Source organism: Macrobrachium rosenbergii, unplaced genomic scaffold (genome assembly GCF_040412425.1).
Source record: "Macrobrachium rosenbergii isolate ZJJX-2024 unplaced genomic scaffold, ASM4041242v1 60, whole genome shotgun sequence".
Lineage (NCBI taxonomy): Eukaryota > Metazoa > Arthropoda > Malacostraca > Decapoda > Palaemonidae > Macrobrachium > Macrobrachium rosenbergii.
The window spans coordinates 70,737-95,140 of NW_027100732.1; the positions used below are offsets into that span (position 1 = coordinate 70,737).

Sequence of the window (24,404 nt, forward strand, 5' to 3'; positions counted from 1 at the left end):
GAGATTTTAATAAAACACCCCAGAATCTACATAAAACTATGTTAACATAAGAGAGAAAAATGTTATCCTGTTTAACCTTAAATCAAATCAATACTACTGAGGCTAGAGGGCTGCAATTTTATAGGTTCGATGATTGGAGGGCGGATGATCAACATGCCAATTTGCAGCCCTCTAGCCTCCTCAGTGGCTTTTAAGATCTGAGGACGGACAGAAAAAGTGCGGACGGACAGACAAAGCCTGAACAATAGTTTCCTTTTTCAGAAAACTCAAAATGTCATACTGTTTAAAATGGCGGTAATCGGTAAAAACTAGTTTATGGCAGACAACTGAAATCCATTAGTTGATAACACAAGGATTATGAAAATGATCATCCCTTGAAATCCCCAAGAGGGGGGGGGGGGGCGTGGTAATGGGGGTCTTTTGGTGGCCCACGGTAGACATTTAATCTGGCTGAGGTCTTTTCTTGTACAACTTACGATAAAATTGATGAAAACTGATAGAAAGATCTCAATAAATTGATCAGATTTTAAACAAATATAAGAATTAGATGATGAAATATATCATTATTAATATCTGTAACTATATAAATGGAAATATATGAGAAAATATATAAAAAAAAGTAAAATTTTTTTGCAACTTACGATAATTCTGATGAAAAATGTTGCAAATATCTCAATAAACCGATAAAATTCTGATGAAACATAAACGCAGAATTATCATTTGATAAATAATGACATTTCAGTCCCCGTAAAAATGACGATATATGACAAATATCGATTTAAAAAAAATCATTTTAGTGAAATAAAAAGGAAAATAAGCGATTTATATTCATCGTCTTCTTAAGCAACATCGGTGCGGAGGCATTTCTTACAAAAGTTTACGATGAAAATGACGAAAATTCATGAAAATTTCGAAGAAGATTGATAAAATTTCGATAAAAATTTAAAATAAAATTCATAATTATTAATTTAATAATATTTACGACAGTTAAAACGAAGAAATAAGACGAAAAACCGACGAAAATAGAGAAGTGACCTCAACCGAACGCGCCGCCGCCATCTTTGTTGTTATTGTCGTCGAGGCGAAAGGCCCGACCGTCAAACAGGGTCCCAAGTCCGTCTCAAACTCGCACGTAACTCGACCCACGATGTTCCCCCGGGTTAAATCGGGTGAGTCAAGTATACACCAACGATTAACCTTTAATTCTAACCCAACCGGTGCCCTGAAACGTGCCCGGGGTGGGCATGATGCCCCTAAATAGCTCAGGCCTACCGACGTCTCGTAGGGGTCACGGAGGCCTATTTGGCCGCCATGTTTTTGATTTTCCGAGCCTTATTTAAGCCTTTTAGGCCTTTTATTTCATCGTTTGTGCGTCGTTCGTGCCCATATTTAGGGACGGGTGCCCTGGAATGTGCCCCGGGGTGGGGGTGATGCCCCTAAGTTGTTTAGGCCCCCCGACGTCTCGTAAGGGCCATTGAGGCCTCAATGGCCGCCATATTTGATTTGCCGAGTCTTATTTAAGCCTTTTTTAAGCCTTTCAGGCCTTTTAATTTATCATTTATGTTATTTAGGACGATTTTAAGTGGCCGTAGGCCTGGCTTAGGCCTCAATCGGCGCTGGGGTACGTCAGGGGTTGGGTACCCTAAGGTACGGGCAGTAGCTTAGGGTCGTGAGGTAGAGGGTTGGTTGGTCGTGTCTGTCTGTCTGTTTGTCTCTATATATCTGTCTATATATTCGTCTATCTGTCTATATATTCATCTGTCAATCTTTATCTATGTATTTATATAGTCTCTCTCTCTCTCTCTCTCTCTCTCTCTCTCTCTCTCTCTCTCTCTCTCTATGTATCTGTCTTCCTATATATTCTTCTATCGGGCTGTTTATGTATTTATCTAGTCTCTCTCTCTCTCTCTCTCTCTCTCTCTCTCTCTCTCTCTCTCTCTCTCTCTCTCTCTCTCTCTCTCTCTCTCTCTATATCCTTTTAGGCAACATTCATCCATATATATATATATATTTATCTATAGTCATCAGTCTATAATTATCTATATACTTATCTACATAGGCTGCCATCTCTATATCTACCTATATATGCATGTCTATCTATTTATATATCTATATATCTACGTATTGCCCGACTTCTGGCGCTGATTTATAGGCTAGCCTGGCCGAGGCCCAGCGAGGCTATAAATTATAGCCTAGCCTAGGCTACCCAGCGATAAACCTCTTTCAGATTCCTCGCCAGTCGAAGACCCTCGATCGCGGAAAGACATCGTGGCGCTAATTAGTACCCAAGCCTGACCTGGGGCTATTCAGGCTACAAACAGTAGTCTGGCCTGGGCTAGCTTATAATAAATTCGTCTCCGTTTTATTTAAGTTTTATATAAGTAACTTACCAAGTAATTACATGATCGCTATGTAATTATTAGGCAAAAGTATATATAAAACTTTGTTTTATTATAAAATGTCATTTTTTACGTAAGTAACTTAACCAAATAATTACACAGCGATCATGTAATTATTTGGTAAGTATGTATAAAACTTTATTTTATAATATTTTATTATATAAAATGTCATTTTTATATAAATAACTTAACCAAATAATTACATAGCGATCATGTAATTATTTGGTAAGTATATATAAAACTTTATTTTATAATATTTTATTATATAAAATGTCATTTTTATATAAATAACTTACCAAATAATTACATAGCGATCATGTAATTATTCGGTAAGTATGTATAAAACTTTATTTTATAATATTTTATTATATAAAATGTCATTTTTATATAAATAACTTACCAAATAATTACATAGCGATCATGTAATTATTTGGTAAGTATATATAAAACTTTATTTTATAATATTTTATTATATAAAATGTCATTTTTATATAAATAACTTACCAAATAATTACATAGCGATCATGTAATTATTTGCTAAGTATATATAAAACTTTATTTCATTATAAAAATGTCATTTTCTATGTAACAGCCCACTAGGTTAGGTTAGGTTAATATAGTTCCTTTTTTATTATAGTTTTCCTTAGCCAATCCCTTCTTAAACATGTGGCTCCCTAATGACTTGCGCATGAGCAGAGCTATTCCATAATAACATGGCAGTCCGGTCTTTCTCCGAGCAGTTCCCAAAACCCTGCGTTCCTGAAGGGTCCACAATCGTGTTGGGTCGATATGGGGGTGATAATATTTGACTGACAGTTAACAACACCACTTCTGCATCGGCAGCGCTAAAAATGTAGGGAAAATCAATTTCCAAGGTATTGGTTCGTGCAGAGCCAAGGCTAGAGATGATTTCATTTCACTGTCCGCCGTCAATTTATTTTTTGTGGCCCAGTTCTGGTTTTTGTTCCGTTTTAGAGCCGAGTCATCGTAGCTTTTTGCGGCGCGTTCGAAAGCGATAAACAGCTCGCTTTCAAAGCAGAATGACTGGCTGAAGCCAAGAATAGATCAGGTTTTTCATTCCTATATAAATCAGATGTTTTATTTCAGCCCTTTTGAGATATTCATGTAAATTGTTTCTAACCTTGTGAAGTAAATAAATTGATATTGATGCTTTTTATTGCATATGAATATTTAATTTTAGTTTTAATATAAATTAGGTATATAATTCGTCTCAACATTATATTAAATTGACTTTTTACTTGGTTTTAATTAGTCAGTCAGTCAAAAAGTTTTGAGAGGATTTTAGCAATTGAATTGAATGTCCGTTTTTGATCATCATTTGAGCTCATTACTTAGCGAGGTCGTTATATCAATTTTCACGATCTTAGCAATTTAATTATTTACTTTTAACATTTTTCAAATTCCTGTAATATATAAATGCACATGTAAAAAAAAAAATCCTAAAAAATATTCTGTACTTCCACAGGAAGTTGAAAGAGAATATTTACAACCCCGTTTTGGGGCCTCTTTTCCAAGACGCTCGTAAAAATACGCTAATTTTACGGTTGTAAATGTTTTTTTTAATTATTTTATTTTATTTTGTCAGATAAGATAACTGGAGCTCACACGCTATCATAACAGATAAGAACTAAAATCAGCAGCAGGTTCCGAGTTTATTTATTGTAAATTATTTACGAGATTTACTAAGATGGGGTGATGCAGCACCTTTCTGTGAGGTATACATATTTTCTCTAATATTTCTCTGCACTTTTCTTTGTAAAATTACAGTTGTAGCCGACATACTATCGTAAGAGGTAGACGTAAAACCAACAGCGATTCCTGGGTGTATTTATGAGCGAACAATTAAAAAGACGTCATGGGATAGAGAGGGGGGGGGCCAGATTCCCCCCCATCAAGTCTCAAAGCGCACTGAAGTGATACGAACATCTTTCCTGCTAAATTCGTGCAGATCGTACAGCGCGTAATATGAACACTCGTATCAAAACCTGTTATATGTCATCATATGATCATGCCCCCCCCCATTAAGGGTCAAATGCACCAGATGAATGGACATACAAAAACATAATTCCTTTCAACAGATTAATTGATATGTTGCAGACGTGAGACCGAGTAGGCAGATCGTCCATTATTTTGGCAAAGTGTCAAATATGCATTTAAAATTTTCTCTCTGTAGTTACACCTCTCAGACCTCTTGCTGTAAGTTTCCGTTTCGGCGCTGAATGACCTCAAAGGTCCCAGTGCTTGGCCTTTGGCCTAAATTTTATATTCAGTTCAATTGGAATTGATAAAATCGCCATCATTGCAGATAATTAAAAAAAATCTGGGAAAATTCTTGTTCAACTCTTTTCCAAAAACTGGACGAAATGCTCGTTATTTCTCTCGTTCAATTGGACGTTGCACAAGTTCTCTGCTTGTGACTTTGGTACCGGGACGTCGTCCACAGGAATTTCCAGCTGATAGCACTATCGGTCGTTTAATCGCTTGAGCTCGGCCGCTGAAGCTATTCATAGCCTGTGCAATTGGTTATCACTGATAAGGCCTGAGACCTGCCTCGGCCAAGTGGCCCAGTCACGCTGACTCAGAGGTCATTAGGTTCTGGTTAATTAGGCCGTGGCTCGGCTAAATTCCTAGTTTAGGCCTATCTATGGCTTTTAGGTTAATATCTCGAAGAGGGGTATGTTAGGGTCAGGCAACCAGAAAGAGCCCCCCTCCTCCCATGTCAGGTCAAGTATGTTGGGTCAGTCAGAGATTAAAGAGTTTATGCAGTTAGATTTTTTTTAAAGGGACCAGGTGTGGACCCCTGGACGCTGTCCACTCAAATAGCCCCGTATAGTCGACCCCGGTATTCGCCCCTATAAAAAGGCTTACAACTGCATATTTTGATAGTTCAAACACCAAAAAAAAAAAAACTAAATGCTTATACCTGAATATTTTAATAGTTTTAGAACAAAAAATGTATTTAGACATAAAAAATGATATGAAAATACAGTAATTAATGAGTATTTCTCAATGAAAAATACCGCAAATAGCGTATTTTCCGCCAGTAATGTGCATATACGTTCCGCAGAAAAATCCACGAATCTGGAACTTTTCGTAATGTTGGTCAGTGGATGCTGTCTAATGCCATCTCGTAATGAACGAAATTCATCAGAAGGAGAATTTTAGATTTTATATAAGTAACTTACCAAGTAACTACATAGCTATTACGTTTCATTTATCGGCAGCTTGAATTTGAAAATTCGCGGGAGCGTTCCAATATTTTGGTGTGGGTAACTCGCCCCGTCCACTTCCGGGGGAATGTTAGGTACAACACTACTAACGAGCCCAATTCATTTCTGCCGGGTTGACAGCGTAACATGGCTGTTAATATCGGCTTTCTTTTGACTTGGTATAATTCGCCGGATGAATTTCGTCGTTTTTTGGTGAAGTATTCCGAGTCTTGGTAGCGATTGTGCTGATTACATCAGCTTATTTGGCTTGGACTTTTGTTTCTCAGGATGTCTGACTCTAGTTCTGCTCGTAGTAGGTTTCGCAACAACGGCTGTAACACCGAACTCGCTTCTGTCAATCATGACGCTCATACCATTTGTTGACCTGTGACGAACGCAAGGAATGGGATCAGGGGAAGTGGAAGACTTTGGTTACTCGGACAAACTTGAGAAAAACAGGCGTAGAGAGCCAATGCCTTCGCCAGTCTGGAAGCCAGAATGGACCAGAAAATTGGTCTCTCAGTGAACACTGTAGCTCAAATAGGGGCTTTAGTTAGAGGCCTTGTGGATAAGGTTAGTGCCAGTGACGTCGGTGCAGGTGTTGTGTCAGTGGAGGAGGTGACTACTCGTCCCACCGATGCTCGCAGGTGAAGGTCCCTGTCAAACTTCCCTAAACCTGGGAGGCGGCGAACTGTATGTTCCAGGGAGGTCGATGGGGTTTACCCAAAGGTAGTTCCCCCCTCAACCGAGCCCGTTGTTCGGGATTGCCAGGACTCGGTGGACAGGCGTCCAGATTGGAGTTCGTGCACTTTCGTCGAGTGATACGGATTCGGGATTCGACGGATCCAAGTGCGAAGCGAGTCAGAAGCGCAGCTGGTGCTTCAAAAGTGCATCCAGGCCATTGAAAAGGCCGACATCCGCGGCTGAGTCCGAATTTCCGATCCCGTGCGAGCGGAACAGAGATCGGGATCCGAGGCCCAAACCTTCGTGCAGTTTTTGGGATGATCCACATAACATGTTGCCCGTAGTGTCTGCATCAGAGCGTCAGTTTCTGTTGCCCAAGCGGATCTCTAAGAAACACGGAGATCGCACTTTTGGATCCAAGGAATCCGAGCTAAGGGGATCCAGTTTAGTGGGGTCTGGTGGATCCAAGTACCTAGTGGGATCAGAAGGACCCAGATATCTGAGGGGATCTGAGGGATCCAGGCATCCAATGGGATCTGATGGATCCATTCATCAAGTGGGATCTACGGGATCCAAGTGCTTAGTGGGATCTAGAAGATCCGATGCTCCCGTTGAACCAGTTCAACAAGTACTTCGCGAGCGTTTGTCAGTGCTCAATCACACCCATTCCGAGCGGGCGAACGGGCATATGACTCCGCCTCCTTCTCTTCGTCCGGTTCCGGATCCGGCCTTAGAACCCATTAAGCAGCGTTTGGACAGCATCATGGATCTTTTACGTAAACCGTCAGCGACTCACGAGCCCGAGAATTTGACTCTCTCTCCCACGTCGTCTGCAGAAGAGGACGTAGAACAGCATCAGCCTGCTTTGGCCTACGCTTCCCTTTCGAAACGCTTCTTGTTTTGCTTCAAAGCTCTGTCAAGCTTTGGGAGCTGGTTGACAGAAGAGAGGGAAATGGGGAAAGCGGTATTCTGCACTCCTCTTCCTTGCTAATGTATGTGACTGGGGAAGTGCCGTCGTTGGGAGTTACTGCCTCCTCCCAAGGGGGATTCTCCAGTTTAATCGACTCGTCAAGAGATCTGCCTTCTCCTCTTCCAAGGTCTGGTTTACGACTTCTGAACTCAAGCATTTGACTGAGGACATCTTTAAGGTCTTTGATCTCATGTTTTCTTGACTGGACTGTCGGCGCCTTAGCGAAGAAAATAGAAGATTGTGCCTCTCCGCAAGCTAACAATTTCCCCTCTACAGCAAACACTTCAAGGAGGTAGAGGTAGATTGCAGGCCCGTTCCTGAGTGTATTCTAGGTCCGTTCAGCCAATTAAGAAGTCGTCAAGGAAATCTTCCTCTCGCAAGTGAGGGTACTATCCTCCGTGTACCAGCAGGGGCCAGGCTTCAGCATTTATGTACCAAGCGGAAGGACGCAGATGTAGAACCTTGGGTTTTAAAGGTAATCAAAGTAGGATACTCCATCCCATTCGGGGAGAAACCTCCCTTAGTGTCCTCTCCCATCAACTTGGCAGCCTACTCTTTAAACTCAGAGAGGTATTCGGCCCTATCACAGGAAGTTTCGTCTCTCCTGGCCAAGAGAGCCGTAGAAATAGTTGGAGATGTCAGAAAGGCGGGGTTCTACAACCGCCTATTCGTCGTCCCAAAATCGTCGGGATGGTTGGAGACCTGTCTTGGACGTTAGCGCCCTGAATTTCTATATTCGGACCACGAAATTCAAAATGGAAACAACCTATCTTCCATCCGTCAAGGGGATTGGATGGCGACCGTAGACATGCAGGATGCATATTTCCACGTCCCAGTTCACCCGTAGGCCAGGAAATATCCACGGTTCGTGTCCCAGGACAAGGTCTTCCAATTTCGAGCGCTGTGCTTCGGACTTTCGACGACCCCTCAAGTTTTCACCCGAGTCCTAGGCCCAGTGGCAAAATGGCTGCACCTCATGGGGATCAACATCTGCCTCTGTTTAGACGACTGGCTCCTGCGCTCCCCCTCGGAATCAAGTTGCACGGAGGACCTAAAGAAGACTCTTGCGTTAGCCCAAGGATTGGGCCTACTGATAAATCTAGACCAGTCCCAATTAGTCGCGAGTCAATCAATTCTTTCTTTGGGAGCGAAGATCAACTCTCGGGATTTTCGGGCTTTTCCGTCCGACAAGAGAATAAAAACCTGCATTCGGACAGTTCAGAAATTCCTCTCTCTCCCATCATGCTCGGCCAATGAGTGGATGAGTCTACTGGGAACTCTCTCATCCGTAGAAAAGTTCGTTCCCTTAGGGAGACTTCACACGAGAGTAAAGTGAACCCCCCGTATTCGCAGGGGATGCGTCCCACACCCCCCCACAAATAGCTAAAATCTGCAAATACTGAAAACCCCTCCAAAAACACTTAGAACTGCCCATTTTGATAGTTTAAACAGAAAAATGCATAAAGGCTACCTGAGTATTTGAATAGTTTTATCACAAAAGGTGCATTTATTCATGAAAATTATATGAAAATACAGTAGTGAATATTTCTCAGTGAAAAATACCCTGAATGGGCGAATTTTCTGCGAATAATGGCTAGATATGTTCCCCAGAGAAACCCGCGAATGCGTGAGTCCGCGAATACGGGGTGTTTACTGTACTACAATTCTTTTCGAAAGCCAGTCGGTAGAGGAAGTTTCTCCCGGACTCGTTTGTTTTCCCAATCACCCCCGAGATCAGTGAGGACCTTTGATGGTGGCTTGCAAAAGGAAGGTTTGTGGAAGGGAAGTCACAACACCCTCTGAACCCCAACCTCACAGTATACTCGGACGTATTGGCCCTGGGTTGGGGGGCTCTCTTAGAAAACAACGAAGTGTCGGGGACGTGGTCACTACCCGAGAGAGAACTTCATATCAGCGTGCAGGAGCTGAAGGCAGTACACTTAGCTCTTCAACGTTTCTCAACAGCGACTGACAAATCCAAAGTCCTAGTCCACTCGGACAATATGTCAGCTCTGGTTTACATAAAGAATCAGGGAGGGACGCACTCCTTATCACTGTATCAAGCGATAAAAGATGTCCTTATCTGGGAAATGAAACCAAGATTGTTACCCGCTTTATACAGGGCAAACTCAGTGTCACAGCGGACGAATTAAGTCGTTGCAAACAGGTCCTACCCACGGAATGGACGCTGAATCCGCAGGTATGCACCGATCTGTGGAAATGGTGGGGAAAGTCGTCGATAGATCTATTTGCAACGTCGAGGAAGCACCGTCTCCCTCGCGTGGGCAACCATTGCGATGCTCCGGGACTGGTCGAACCTGGATGTATACGCCTTCCCACCATTCAGCGTGGTGAGATTCTTCCACGACAGTGTGTCGATGACCCTGGTAGCTCCCTTCTGGCCACAGAAGGAGTGGTTTCCAGATCTCCCCAACCTCCCAGTAGACTTCCCAAGGTTGCTTCCACCACGACGAAGTCTGCTCAAGCAACCGCACTTTCACCGGCTCCATCTAGGACTGTCCACTCTCGCTCAGACAGGCTTCAGACTGTCAGGAAACTGTAACGTGATGTCTCGCTGCAACATGTAATGTCTTCACACTGAAGGACGATGAAATGAAAAAGTAGATTCTTTCCACTCCATCTAATGAAGAAACGTGAACAAATGTGCGAGCGGAGGATAAGACAAGTATTGTCTGCTAAAATACAGTGTTGCCACGTTGCATAAATCAGCTGGTGGTCTCACAGTACTTATGAGAACGTACAAATGGTTCAGCATGAATGGAATATCAAGGGTAACATAAACATACTTCTTTCTGTAAAATAATAATGAAAGTGTGCATGAATACATATATTTGATATCTATACACCTCCTCCCCCCTTTACGCTCGTAGCACCGTCTCGAGCGAAACGTGGACTCCTTCCATTGAGTCGGGGCGAACGACGGGGGGCATTGGGGCCGCTGAGTGATGGCTCTTTTTCCTGGGACTTGGGAGGAAAAGGGTCATCACAGGCACTGGGCGTAGATGTCTTTGGTTTCAGAACCAGACGCGGCCACTAGGGAGGCTGTGGCCCACCACGATGCCAACCTTGTCCCATCGTAGCGTCTAGGCGTCCTGTATTCTGACTTACTGGCCGACGGTCAGCCTGGTTAGAGGGTGGGCATGAGAATTGTAGCGGCTTGTGGCTTGGTCGACGTGGGCAGCAGTACGACAGTCGTAGTCCTCAGTCTTGAATGACAGTGGGTGGGTCGGAACACGGGTGCGGAGAGGGTGGCCATAGAGAATCTGCGCAGGGGAGCGTTCCGAAGCTCCAGCGGCCCATTATCGAAATCTTCGCAATCTATATTCCCAGATGGGGTTGTCGACATAATGAGATGTTTGGCTGCTTTTGCATGTCCATTGGACTGAGGGTAATGCGGGGAAGTGATGATACGACGGACTCCCCAGTGTCCGGTGAATCGCTTGGAAGTCTTGGCTGGAGAACGGGGGTCCTCCGTCCGTCTGTAAGCGGAGTGGGACGCCAACTTCACCCAAGTAGACGCAAAACATTCTTGTGACTGTAGCTGCGGTCGTGTCGCTTCCAAAGGGGACAATCACACCCAGCCTGAAAGTCTATCAGCTATAACAAGGAATGCCTTCCCTGCAACGTGAAAGAAATCGGCTGACACACTTTCGAAGGGCCGGGTCGGGTGGTCGTCGCACGTGTGGGGTTCCTGTTGCTGACGGGGGAGAAGCTGTATTTTTTACGTCAGCGTCGATGCCTGGCCAAGATACTGTCCGTCTTGCACGACGTCGAGTAGCTTCGGTCCCTCGGCTGCTGTCGTGGAGGCGAGCCAAGGTGCGTCTACGGGGGGCTGCAAGGATGATGATCCCGGGCCCATGTAGCGCTACCTCTCCATCCGCATAAAGGCTCTCCCGCAGCTTCCAGTACAGGAGGGCAGAGACCTGGAGGTCGTAGCGGCTGGTGGGGAAGCCGTTGGAGACATATTGTTCGAGGCGACTGTAGTCCTGATCCTGTGGGGTCCTGTCTTCTTCGACGATGGGTCCTGTTGCCTGATCGTCGGTGGAAGTGGCGGTGCTGGTGACGACGCGCCTGACGTGGGCAGTTGAGGTGGTGCAGTCTTCCTCATCTTGAGGTGTGGGGCGACTGGCCGGGGAGCAAGAATATGCGGTGAATATGCAGGGGGAACACATTCATCTTGAGGCGTTGCAGGCGTGGATTCTCAATGGCATCCAGGGTGTAGTGGTTGAGGATAGGAATCAGGGGGCGATGGTCACCACAGTGAAATGCTGAAGTACTGTATAGGCGGCACTTGGCCATGGCCCAAGTGACGGCAAGTAGCTCCAGCTCTATGGTGGCGTATCGGGTTTCCGTGTCCGTGAGGAAACGGGAGCCACACTGGACGAGAAGCATCCGACCGTGGCCGTTGTCCTGAAGTAGGGCATAGCCAAGGCCGTACAGGCGTGAGGCGTCTGTCTGCGGGACCAGAGGCAAGCCAGGACTGGTGGTGAAGTTAGAGCTGTCTTGACATTCCTAAATGCTTGCTCATGATCAGGCGTCCAGGTAAATGAGCGTTCCGGGCTCACGAGCGGGCGCAGAGGTTGTGCTGCTGAAGAGATATCTGGGGTGAAGTCGGTTGACGAGACCCATAAACGACCTAATATCTGTGACGTTAGACGGCGTGGGGAAGTCACCTATAGCAGATACCTCGTCAGGGTCTGCTGCGATGCCGTCGGGTGATAAGACATACCCGCAGGATTTAACTTGAGGGTCAGCATTTGGTTTATGTGTTGCAGGTGGGAAGGGAGGTCCTCGTCTGATAGAAGGAAGTCATCTGTAACCTTCACACAGTTGGGAATGCCTTGTAGAGCCATATCTCCACGGGGGCAGTGGGCATCACCCATCGCTGCGATGATTCCTTGTTGTATTAAGGAGTGAAGTTCTACTTTTACTTGATCCCTGAGGGCGGACGGGATGGGCCTGGGTGTATGTACAAGAAAAGGTGTAGCACCAGGTTCCAGGTGGATCCGCATTGGATGACCCGTCATCTTCTTTAGCGGCCGGAGAAAATCATCTTTAGCAGCCGCGGGTGATGTCACGGCAGGGTCAGGAATCTGGGCACACCTGTTGACATGTGTAACCTTCAGAATGGATCCATCTGCGGCCACGACATCCGTCATCCGAATGACAGGGAGACAGTGACTGGCGTAGATCCAGTCCGATTTTTCGCGGTAGACCTGCACATCTTCACAGAGTGTCCCCTGTTTCTGGCAGGCACTGCTCTGGGTATCCTTAGCGGGGCATTTCTGAGATCGGGGCCAGTGACCTGTGCGTCCACAGGTATTTTAGGTGGCACCCGAGGCTGGGCACCGTCCGGAGTTGTGCCCGCGAGAGCAGTTTTGGCAGGGGTCGCTGTTAGTTGAATGCTGAGAACGCGGGTCGGGAGATCGACGAGAATTCCTCTTCTGTAGTCGTCGATTCTTCTCGTATGTAGATGCAGCGTTGATCTGGCTAGGGGCGGATGCAATGGCTGATGCGGTCGCACGTGTCGACTCGAAGGAGCGGCAGCAAGTCACAAAGTCTGCGAGGGTGGATGAGGGTTGGAGGGCTCTAAGGCGTTGTATTAACGCTTCGTCCCTCACTCCCATCAATATTACCATTTGCAGATGTTGAACTTCCAGGGAAGCTCAGGTCCTCGGGTGAATCAGCTGGGCTGCTTGATGCAAGCTGTCAAGTCCAACTAGGGCTGCATAATCCTCAAAACGGAGTCTCCGTTGACGAAAAGCTGACATGTTGCGTCTTGTTGCAGAATTGGAGGGGGATGGACCTCAGGCTGGCTAGAAGTCGTGGGCGTATTTATCCGTTGGGCTCCTAAACGGAGCCATGAATCGCTGGTTATCTTCCTGTCTTGATTGCTCCATTTGTTCCCTGAAGGTCTGTTCCTCTTGTCTCCTTCGAGCTTGCGCCTGCAAGCTGCAAGTTTGAAGAAAATGTATGGGGTGCAACGTGTCACTATCATGGCCTCCTGGACTGTTGGGAGTAAGAGGAGGCGGAAGGGAGGGGCTGGTATCCTCATCAAGGGTGGAGGGGCTGGTATCATCATCATCAGCAGTTGGGGGATGCATGGATCCGTCGTCTCCCGTTGGGTCATCCGTCCGATCCTCTCCTCTCTGATCCAATAACTCGATTAGCTGTTCCTCTTGCCGAGCCACGTTGAGTAGGGTATCGTACGAAAGCTTAGGATCTTTTAGGGTGCTGGTGACGGTTGTCTCCTGGGCTCTCAGTGTCTGTCGATGCATGAGAGGGGTGGGACAGTCCATCGAATCGCTGGGGGCAGATTTGAGTAGCCTTATGCATCAGTCTTCCTCCAACGTCTACCAGAATAGATGGACAACATTCCGCAGCTTGGCCGCGTCCGCGATCGAAGGCTACAGAGCGATGCTCAACTCCGTTTTCAGACAGAGGTCTGGATCTATCTGACGAAAAAGACGCCAGTGACCTTATCGAGTCACTAGATGCTTCGAAGCAAGATAAATCAGATTCCACATCCTGGAATCTAGATGTTTGAAAATGGCTCTCAGGTCCGACATTTGAACCCCTTCGATCCACATCCCTCAGGGACCTTACAAGAAAAACATTTTTTCTAGTCGCCCTAGCCGAGAGAATGAGTGAGTTACAGGCCCTTAGCCTGTAACGAGAAGAAGACTTGCCAGTTTGCAAGGTTAAAGCCCACGAAATTAGGAGGTGCAGATCAGTGCTTGCAAGTTTTTATCTATGTGACGTCAAAGCTGCTTACGAGAACTGCGGTACCCTCGGCCCCGTTATCCGTGGCTGGCATGGTATTGGGGGAGGAAGGGAAGTTGTGTCGTGCTACGAATGGTTTATGGTATCCGACCTGTTTTATGGTATACGTGTAACTTGTGTTTTATGGTTTTCGTGGGTACTGCGCCCAGGGCAAGGGCTTTTGTATTTTGTACACTTTGGCAGCCATCGGAGTACTCCTCGGCTGCAGAGCCCCACGAACGTAGAGGCGCCCCTGGCTTCGCTGCCGCGCCACTACGGTCGAGACGAGCCGCATCAGAGGCAGTATCTTCCCGCTTGGAGCGCTCTCTCGTCAGATAGGTCGCAACTAACGTTCTTAACGTTAACTACTTGCTATTTTAAAAATTCATCTCCATTCACGAGTGGTTTTTGAAGTAGTACGTGCCCATGCTTCCCACCTCCTGTCAATGTGGGATTCAGCTATGTAATTACTTGGTTACTTATATAAAAATGACAGTTTTATAATAAAGTTTTATATATACTTACCAAGTAACTACATGACCATAGCCCACCTTCCCTCCCCTTTCAGGGGCATAGGGCAGAAAAGAATTGGGCTATTTACTAGTGCTGTACCCATCCTTCCCCGAAAGTGGGCGGGGCGAGTTACCTACACCAAAATATTGGAACGCTACCGCGAACTTTCAAATTTAAGCCGCCGATAAATGAAACGTAATAGCTACGTAGTTACTTGGTAAGTGTATGTGAAACTTTATTTTATTATAAAAATGTCACTTTCGTGCAACATTGCACGATTGAAAAGCTTTGAGAGTAATGATTTAAGAATACTGTAACATTAGGAGTCGGATGGTAGGAAAGATGAGAAATGGTACCATAAGGAAAACGATGCGCGTTCCATAGCACGGGCAGCCCCCAGGTTACGATGGGCTCCGCTGACGACGTTCCGAGTTTATGACGCTCTTCAAATATATTCATCAAAAGTTATTTATGCAGGTTATGTCATTTACAAGACACCCGAATGATTAAAAGTAAGGTTTTCTTACGATTTTCAACGATATTTCAGGTTATGGCAATTTTTGGCTCACGACGCGGCGTCGGAACGTAACCTATGTCGTAAACTGGGGACTGCCTGTAGATAATGATGAAAGGGAAATGAAAATTACTTGGTCATATCCTTCTCACAACACCTGGGAGAATAGTACATGATTGGCAGGATTTCACAGAGGCCTTTTGCGTCGCATTCCATTGGAGGCGATAAGTCCGAGTCTGGTGTAGAGAACGTCATTGAAGCTTTTCCCTCGAGGAAAGTGGTCCGTCTTCTGTGAATGGTGTCAACGAAATGGTTTCTCTCTTTTCGAAGTCGGTCTTAAACTGATTGTGGACTTCCTCGTCTGACGAGTTTCGAACAGTCATGCCCAGCATAAAAACTCGGACTTCTGGAGTAGGTTGTGGGTCTCACTCTATGAAGTCTAACTCCAGTACAGGCAGTCCTCGGTTATCGGCGATCCAGTTTTATGGCGCTTGTCTAGCGACAAAGATAACTGGATTTTTGATCCCCGCGTATCGACGCCGATAACTGGGACTGCCTGTGCTGGAGTTAGACTTCCGGGAATGAGAGCCAGGTCCTACTCCAGAAGTCTTGAGTTTCTAGGCTGCGAATGATTGTCGAAGCTCATGTTGCACAGCCACCTGTGCGAAGTCTGGCATTCTTCTACGTCCCTGAATTTTTGGCGAAGACTGTGAACCTGTCAATTCCTGATGAGTTATCTGCGTGTTTCTCTATCCCCCACGCTACGATACTTCGTTGGGGGTGATTCGGACGAGGTGCTTTGGTGCCCAGCTAGAATCTTGCGGTACTCTCTGAACAGGACCTGATGTCTTGGGTCAGAGTGACGGCACTTATTTGAAAGTACCAGACGGAGCGAGAAAATGGCCAAGAATTGGTTTTTTGTAAGATTTAGGGCCGGGGTCTGACATTAAACAGACGGTCTTTGCGTCTTTCTACTTGGGATGATGCCATTGGATAATTCTCTATAAGAGACGGTGGTTTGTACGCCTAGGAAAATGCAGTTCGTCTATAAGACTCTGCTTTTCAGACCGCACGTCCAGATCATCTCGATCTTTGAGGTCTCTTTTTTCGCGACCGTGAGACAACCCAAGTTACTTCACCAAATCCCCGTTCGTGAATCGTATCATCTTGCCGGCCAAAATTCCGAATTTCCACGAACTGTTTTGACAAAGAGGACACGTCAGAGTGTTGCGACGCCACTTTTGAAATTTATTCTGGATGGCCGTTTGTATGTTAAACTGTTTAATGCAAAGCAGTCACGGTATGATTATATAGACAACACTGTGTTGAATTCTACAACCTGTTCTAAATGACCACAAAAATACATAACACTCATAAAATATAAGGGAAAAGAGAGAGAGAGAGAGAGAGAGAGAGAGAGAGAGAGAGAGAGAGAGAGAGAGAGAGAGAGAGAGAGAGAGAATGGCACGTCGACAAAGCACACTGCCTTTCCGGCAGACGTTTAAACCAAGGCAAGGCAAGTCCAGCCCCTAATTACGTTAGCGTGGACGGCGCTGAGATTCGTCCACGTGTGTGACGCTGCTTCAGATTGTCATTTCCACACACGCACACACACGCGCGCGCTCACACACACACACACACACACACACAGATTCTATGCAGCAAAATCATTAAAAAAAAAAAAAAAAGGGGCCCCAAAGCAAAATCCGTTGCCCGCCGTCCAGAAAGGCCCCGCTCATAAACTCGGAGCGCGGCCTAGGTGGGTCGGAGGTTGCGGTTTCCGAGTGTACGTACGGCACCGTACGATATCCTGTACTGTCAAATGATGCAAGTCTAACCTTGCAACCTTTTGGGTGCAATCTGCAAGACGTACATACGTCCATTCCATGTTGTCACTGTAGAGTACTGTTGTACTGTAATCCGACTCTTCTACTGTAATGAAAATGTTAAAATTAGGACTGCACGGTATACAGTATGTAATATGTACAGTATTAATTAAAGTACAGTACTACAGAGTACACCACAGTACAGTACTTCTGTACAGTAACAATACATTTTGTTATGCAGTATTATGTAGTGTACGTACAGTGTACAAAGTGAAAAAAAAAAGTGAATGCTGGACGTAAATTCCTTACTTGTCGTTTGGAAATTGTGCTCCGTAACCCCTGTACAGTAGAGTACAGTACTGTAACTCTTTTGTGACGGTTAAAAAAATGTGTACAGTAGTACTGTACACCTGAAAATAAAGTACAGTTTCTACATTAAATGAAAATGAAGAATTCCTTTCCTGGGTCGAAACTTCGTGAACCTTTCCACGTTAGGGTCCCGTTCCTCGACTATTACCAGCCCTGCCCTTTGGGGCTGATGCCTCCTCCTCCTCCTCCTCCTCCTCCTCCTCCTCCTCCTCCTCCTCCTCCTCCTCCTCCTCCTCCTCCTCCTCCTCCTCCTCCTCCTCCTCCTCCTCCTCCTCCTCAAAGCCCGTAAAGTCCGTCGCAAAATTTGGACGCAGCTTCTTCCAGCCCCCATTCAAATTGGGTTTCCGGACCTCCTTCCAGGAAGACCCAGTGTCTTTTACAGCGTCCGAAATCCTGCAGCCCTTCCAGACTCGCCTGACGTCCGACTTGTCACTGCTGTTTTCGGCGACCCTGAGGACATGGCGAAATGTCCTCCTGGTGTAGTAAGCCTTGAAGCTAGCAGCGACTTCCTGGTCCATCCGCGGTAGAGGCGATGTTTGGTGGAAGGTAGATGCCTTCGCTTCGGGATAAATCTCGCCTAAATCAGCAGGGTGACCGGGGCCATCGTCCAACACCGGCAGGACCTCACATTCCAGACCCTTCTCCTCCAGATACTTCTTAACTGCTGGCATAGAAGGGCTTCAACTTGAAGTCACCACTGGTATTGCTCCCAAGAAGTCAAGTCAGCCTCCTTACTGACTTTACGGCCGTCTTCTCCTCCTTGGATGCGTGCGTGCGGCTCGGCGGACGTTTCCGAAACAAGCCCAACGTCTCGTCCACGTTGAAAATTGGTCGGCAGTGTGGCCTCCGTCCCCGATGATTTCAGGGAGACGACTAGGAAAACCTTGTGCGGCCTCCTCGTCTGCACTAGCAGCCTCAACCTGCAACTTGAGGCGTGCTGGAACGTTCCGTCGGTTTCGTCTTCGAGCCACACCGCCGATAACTCCTCCGTCTCCGCGAGGTTGGCGTTATGTTGCTTGCCTAATCTAGTAGCCACAGCAGTTCTGCGAAGTCCTGGGGCACGGCCGATTTCGGTTCGTCCCGCCCGAAAGGAAAGCATTAGCTTAAGCGAGGCCGGGCACTTGTTATAAAACATTTGGGTACATGCTGTGCCCCTAATCTGCATCCAGCACATACAGTACTGTGCCGTAGTAGTGCACGGTACATTCAAAACACCTTGACGTAAATATGATCTTTGATTGGGTAAAATATTGTCCATGACGCATCGGTTGCCAAATCTGCACCTTTTCACTCCATATTGAATTGGTCAAACAAGAAAATGAAACTTTATGAAACCTTACAAAAGATTGAAGTTTTATTAACAAATTGTTTTATAATTAGCTGCCAGATTAATAATATATAACCATGCAAAGTCTTTGTAAAAATGCATTTTTTGGTAGGGGGTCAAGCGCCATCGGCGGACCGCGTCACGGCCAGATATTTTACCCTGATATATAACGTATAAACTATAATCTATAATAACTTTTATAGACTTCGTTTTCTTGTTGGCATTTCCGTCGGATGAAGGGTTCGGGCGTTTGGGACTCGCGATGAAATCACTAAAGTCGTTATGGGTGTGGGTGGTTTGGTATTCGTCCGCCGCGCGCTTGCGCGATCGACCCAAGCAGCGGGCAGGTCGTTCTCCGGTCTAGTGTAGTTACAGTACGCTCATTAGCTAGTTCCTGTCTACTGCGAGGGGGTCTCTCATGCAGCCGATGACCGGTTGTCGGCTATCTTAATTTTCGATCGTGTCCGTTTGTAAATTGGATGTTCGTAATTAGGTTCGTGTCTGTCCAGGCAGTCCTTGGTTTACGACGGGTCCGGCTTACGACCCTTTTCAAATATATTCATCGGAAATTATTTCTCGATTTACGACGCGTGTTGCGGGGTTACGACGCGTCGTACGCCAATCCGACGGAAGAAATATGGCTCCAAAATGGGAGAATAATCAAAATTGGGAGGTTTTTTTAATGAAAAACTCAATAAAAATGCAGTTTACGGAGCATTAAAAGTAAGATTTTTTAGGATTTTTGACGATTTTCAAAGATTTTTCGGTTTACAACGATTTTCAGTTTACGACGCGGCGTAAAAACGGAACCCCCTTCGTAAACCGGGCTGCCTTTGTACAGATTTGAACATAACATTCCAGTCTGTGAGATTTAACAGTTTAAGCCAACTTCATTTGTAGTTGTAAGAGCGAACCTAAACCGTGCCGAACGAGAATCACGTCTCAGTCTCTCGATTTCCGCAGGTCTGGCGCTGCTGAGCCAAGCCAACAGGGGGTCCCTGGCCGTCCGAGCCATGTGCGCGTCCGCGAGCAAGGGCTACTCCTTCGAGACGCTGGCGGTGACGTCCCCGAGGGAGAACGTCTACCACGTGGAGCTGAATCGGCCCGACGCGTTGAACGCCATGAACTCGACCTTCTGGAGGTGAGTTGGATCGGGACGCTTTTAGGGTGTGACGTGGTCTCCTTTTAGGGGCACCTCTTGCTTGAAACGAGGCCTTATGCTTTCATACCCAACCTAATGCCCGTTCAGTGGTCTCCTTTTAGGGGTACCTCTTGCTTGAAACGAGGCCTTATGCTTTCATACCCAACCTAATGCCCGTTCAGTGGTCTCCTTTTAGGGGTACCTCTTGCTTGAAACGAGGCCTTATGCTTTCATACCCAACCTAATGCCCATTCAGTGGTCTCCTTTTAGGGGTACCTCTTGCTTGAAACGAGGCCTTATGCTTCCATACCCAACCTAATGCCCGTTCAATCGCCGCAGGGAAGTCGGCAAGTGCTTCAACCAACTCGCCCTCGACCCCGACTGCCGAGCGGTGGTGCTGAGCGGCTCCGGGAGACTCTTCACGAGCGGCCTGGACATGTCGGACTTGGGAGACATCATCGGGGTGGTCACGAGCGACGAAGACGTCGCCCGCAAGAGCCGGAAGCTGCTCGGCCTCATCGAGGAGTTCCAGGACTCGTTTTCGGCGATGGAGAGGGTGAGGAGGCCGTCTCTGTGTCCGGTGCTTTGTCTTTCACAAATCTCCAGCTGTCTCCAATCCAAGTAGGGTAGTACTGTCGGTGCATCTCAGGCGGCACACTGTAGGCATTACTTGGCGTTCTTGAAGATTTATTGGAGATGAGACAAAATCTTTCCAGAAATACACTATGGTACAATGATAAAACTCTTATGAATTATGGTACGATGATTTCAGTCTCGTTCAGCCTGCAAATCACTCATTTTCCATCTCTCAGTCTGTCGTCAGACTAGACAAATTGATTTTTAATGTACAGATCCAAAAATCATCCTTCCCAGAGCTTCCCAATTGTCTCCATTTTACATTAAACCGAAGATTTCAGTCTCGTTCAGCCTGCAAATCACTCATTTCCCACCCCTCAGTCTGTCGTCAGACTAGACAGATTCATTTTTAATGTACGGAACCAAAAAATATCCTTCCAAGATCTTCCCAACTGAAGATTTCAGTCTTATTCAACCTGCAGATCATTCATTTTCCATCTTTCAGTCTGTCGTCAGGCTAGACAGGTTGATTTTTAATGTTCGCAACCAAAAAATATCCTTCCCAGATCTTCCCAATTGCCTTCATTTTACATTAAACCGAAGATTTCAGTCTCATTCAGCCTGCAAATCACTTATTTTCCATCTCTCAGTCTGTCGTCAGACTAGACAAATTGATTTTTAATGTACAGAGCCTAAAAATGTCCTTCCCTGATCTTCCCAATTGTCTCCATTTTACATTAAACTGAAGATTTCAGTCTCATTCAGCCTGCAAACCATTCATTTTCCATCTCTCAGTCTGTCGTCAGGCTAGACAAATTGATTTTTAATGTACAGAGCCAAAAAACATCCTTCCCAGAGCTTCCCAATTGTCTCCATTTTACATTAAACCGAAGATTTCAGTCTCGTTCAGCCTGCAAATCACTCATTTCCCACCCCTCAGTCTGTCGTCAGACTAGACAGATTCATTTTTAATGTACGGAACCAAAAAATATCCTTCCAAGATCTTCCAAGCTGAAGATTTCAGTCTTATTCAGCCTGCAGATCATTCATTTTCCATCTTTCAGTCTGTCGTCAGGCTAGACAGGTTGATTTTTAATGTTCGCAACCAAAAAATATCCTTCCCAGATCTTACCAATTGTCTCCATTTTACATTAAACTGAAGATTTCAGTCTCATCCAGCCTGCAAATCACTTATTTTCCATCTCCCAGTCTGTCATCAGGCTAGATAGATTTATTTTTAATGTATGGAACCAAAAAATATCCTTCCCAGATCTTCCCAATTGTCTCCATTTTACATTAAACCGAAGATTTCAGTCTCATCCAGCCTGCAAACCACTCATTTCCCACCTCTCAGTCTGTCGTCAGACTAGACAGATTAAATTCTTAATGTACGGGACCCAAAAATATGCCTTCTTTTCCCGCAGTGCCCCAAGCCGGTCATCGCGGCCATCCACAGCGCCTGCGTGGGCGGGGGCGTCGACCTCATCTGCTCGGCCGACATCCGCTACTGCACCTCGGACGCCTGGTTCCAGGTGAAGGAGGTCGACATCGGTAAGGAATTATTAGGAATTATTAGGAATTATTAGGAATTGGTAAGGAATATTCAAGGGCAGATTCCAGAGGGTTGCCGTTACTTAAGAGACTTTGCTACTTACCAGGACTGGCCGCTGACGTGGGCACCCTGCAGCGGCTGCCCAAGATCGTGGGGAACGAGAGCCTGGTGCGGGAGCTGGCCTTCTCCGCCAGGAAGGTCTTCGCCGCGGAGGCCGAGCGCTGCGGGCTGGTGTCCCGCGTCTTCGAGGACAAGGAGAGGTTCGTATCTTGAGGTCTTGGGGTCCTTGAGGAGGTTGAGGAGGAGGAGTAGATAGAGTTTGAGGAGGAGGAGGTGGTCAAGGAGATCGAGAAGGAGGGGGGAGGAGGAGGAGGTGGTCAAGGCATTTTAGGAGGAGGAGGAAGAGGTCAAGGGGGAGGAGGAGGAGGAGGAAGAGGTCAAGGAGGAGGAGGTGGTCAAGGCATTTTAGGAGGAGGAGGAGGAAGAGGTCGAGGAAGTCGAGGAGGAGGAGGAGGAGGTAGAGGTCGAGAAGGAGGAGGAGGTAGAGTTAGAGGTCGAGGAGGAGGAGGAGGAAGTCGAGAACAAGGAGAGGTTCGTATCCCGACGTCTCGGGGCCCTTGAGGGAGGAGGTTGAGGAAGAGGTGGAGGAGGAGGAAGTTGAGGAGGAGGAGGAGCAGGTCAGAACCTAACCTAACCTGAATCCTCTCCCCCCCCCCAACAGCATGGTGAAGGGAGCCCTGGACATGGCGGAGACGATCGCGGGGAAGTCGCCGGTGGCCGTGCAGAACACGAAGACCTCCCTCGTCTACGCCCGCGACCACTCCGTCCAGGAGGGCCTCGACTACATGGTGAGTAGGCTCCCGGTCTCCCGTTCTCCCCACACGTTCGAACCGTCCCGGACTCCGGCGAGGTCTTGGACGCCATATTTTGCGTGTATGGTATTTTTTGCTTTAAGTGTTAGAAAATACTGAGATTTTTGGTGAAAAATTCCCCAAAATGAAAAAATTCTTGGCCAGATTTTTTTTGGGAAGTTAGATTTTATTTTAGTATAAAAGAGAGAATTTAATTTTGTATGATGTCAAAGAGACAGGAATTAAATCGAGTATTTAGAGGAATTTCTCTTTTCTCTGTCAGCATTTTTTATGTCCGCACTTTTTCTGCACTTTCTTCTGTCCGCACTTTTTCTCTCCGGCCTCAGATCTCAAGCACTGCTGAGGCTAGAGGGCTGCAAATTAGTAGGTTGATCATCCACCTTCCAATCACCAGACATACCAATTTGCAGCCCTCTAGCCTCCTCGGTAGTCTCTATTTAATTTAAGGTTAAAATTAGCCATGATCGTGAGTTTGGCAACGACGTAGAATATGCCACCACCTGGCCGTGGTTGAAGTTTCATGGGCCGCGGCTCATACAGCATCATACCTGTTTTGGAGCCATGTTTCCTCCGTCGTCGGATCGGTGTCATATATATGTTACTTTTGAGCTCGGAACGCCGTCGTGAGCCGGGGATCGCCCGCATAAGCCACGACACCTCGCGAATGACCGAACTCTAATCTCGCTCTCGCTCTCTCTCTCTCTCTCGCAGAAACTGCTGAACATGGCCATGCTGCAGAGCGAGGACCTGCGCATCGCCGCGATGGCGCAGATGAGCAAGGGGAAGAAGAAGCCGATCTTCTCGCAGCTGTAGGGTCGCCGCGACCTCGGAGAGGCCGGGACGAAGTCGCTAGTCTTAACACTACCGCCAACGTTGCCCCCCGACGGTGGTTTTTTTTTGGGGGGGGAGGGTGGAGGCGTGAAGTAGTGCCTGTTATATGTGGGCATTGATATGTTACTTTGGCAGTCACTTAAAGTTTTTGGTGCCGACATCTATTTCGTTGCTTTGGAACTCGCTTAAAGTTTTGGTGCCGACATCTACGGCACGGCCGGTCGAGTATACACATATACGTTAAATTCCACGACTGTTATGTACCTCGGGTCCTGTCGCGTGTATATATACACACAGTGTGTAACTTGTGGAGCGAATGTACAGTAACTGTAGGCTTATAATATATATATATATATATATATATTTTTTGTGATGTTTTATTGGTTGTAATAAAGTTTGTTATGGAAATTTTGGCTATTTTTTTTTCCAGGTTTTGTGGTTGTTGAGCCGACGCTCCTCTATGGTAGATGTTTCTTCTGGTTTTATTTTTTCTTTCTCTCAGTTGCTCTGTCACTCTCTCCAATTACTCTTTATATATATTTCTCTCTCTCTTGCACACACACACACACACACACACACACACACACACACACACTCTCTCTCTCTCTCTCCCAATTACAGTAAAGTATTCTCCCTCTATCTCCCATAAATAGTATTCTCTCTCTCTCTCTCTCTCCCTCCCAGTTACAGTACTCTCTCCCTCCCCCCTCAGTTATGGTAATGTATTCTCCCTCTCAACCTCTCTCCCATAGACAGTACTCTCTCTCTCCCCAGTTACAGTACTTTTTCTCTCTCTCTCCCACAGACAGTACTCTCT

General features: G+C 46.4%; 1 protein-coding gene across 1 annotated transcript; it reads left to right on the forward strand.

Moving 5' to 3' along the window:
* Positions 1–1,014: 1,014 nt before the first annotated feature.
* Positions 1,015–23,995, forward strand: LOC136838330 (delta(3,5)-Delta(2,4)-dienoyl-CoA isomerase, mitochondrial). The gene is made up of 7 exons (XM_067103235.1): positions 1,015–1,169; positions 19,579–19,756; positions 20,096–20,312; positions 21,757–21,883; positions 21,991–22,144; positions 22,606–22,732; positions 23,468–23,995. Exons 1-7 carry the CDS (start codon positions 1,148–1,150, stop codon positions 23,567–23,569), a joined length of 927 nt encoding a protein of 308 aa, XP_066959336.1. The 5' UTR covers positions 1,015–1,147; the 3' UTR covers positions 23,570–23,995.
* Positions 23,996–24,404: the final 409 nt, after the last annotated feature.

Excerpts from the sequence above, each read along its gene's own strand:
- LOC136838330 (XM_067103235.1), top strand. The coding sequence starts at position 1,148 with ATGTTCCCCCGGGTTAAATCGG. Across the intron at positions 21,884-21,990 it reads GGTGAAGGAGGTCGACATCG|GACTGGCCGCTGACGTGGGC; the intron begins GTAAGGAATTAT and ends GCTACTTACCAG. Across the intron at positions 22,145-22,605 it reads GTCTTCGAGGACAAGGAGAG|CATGGTGAAGGGAGCCCTGG; the intron begins GTTCGTATCTTG and ends CCCCCCCAACAG.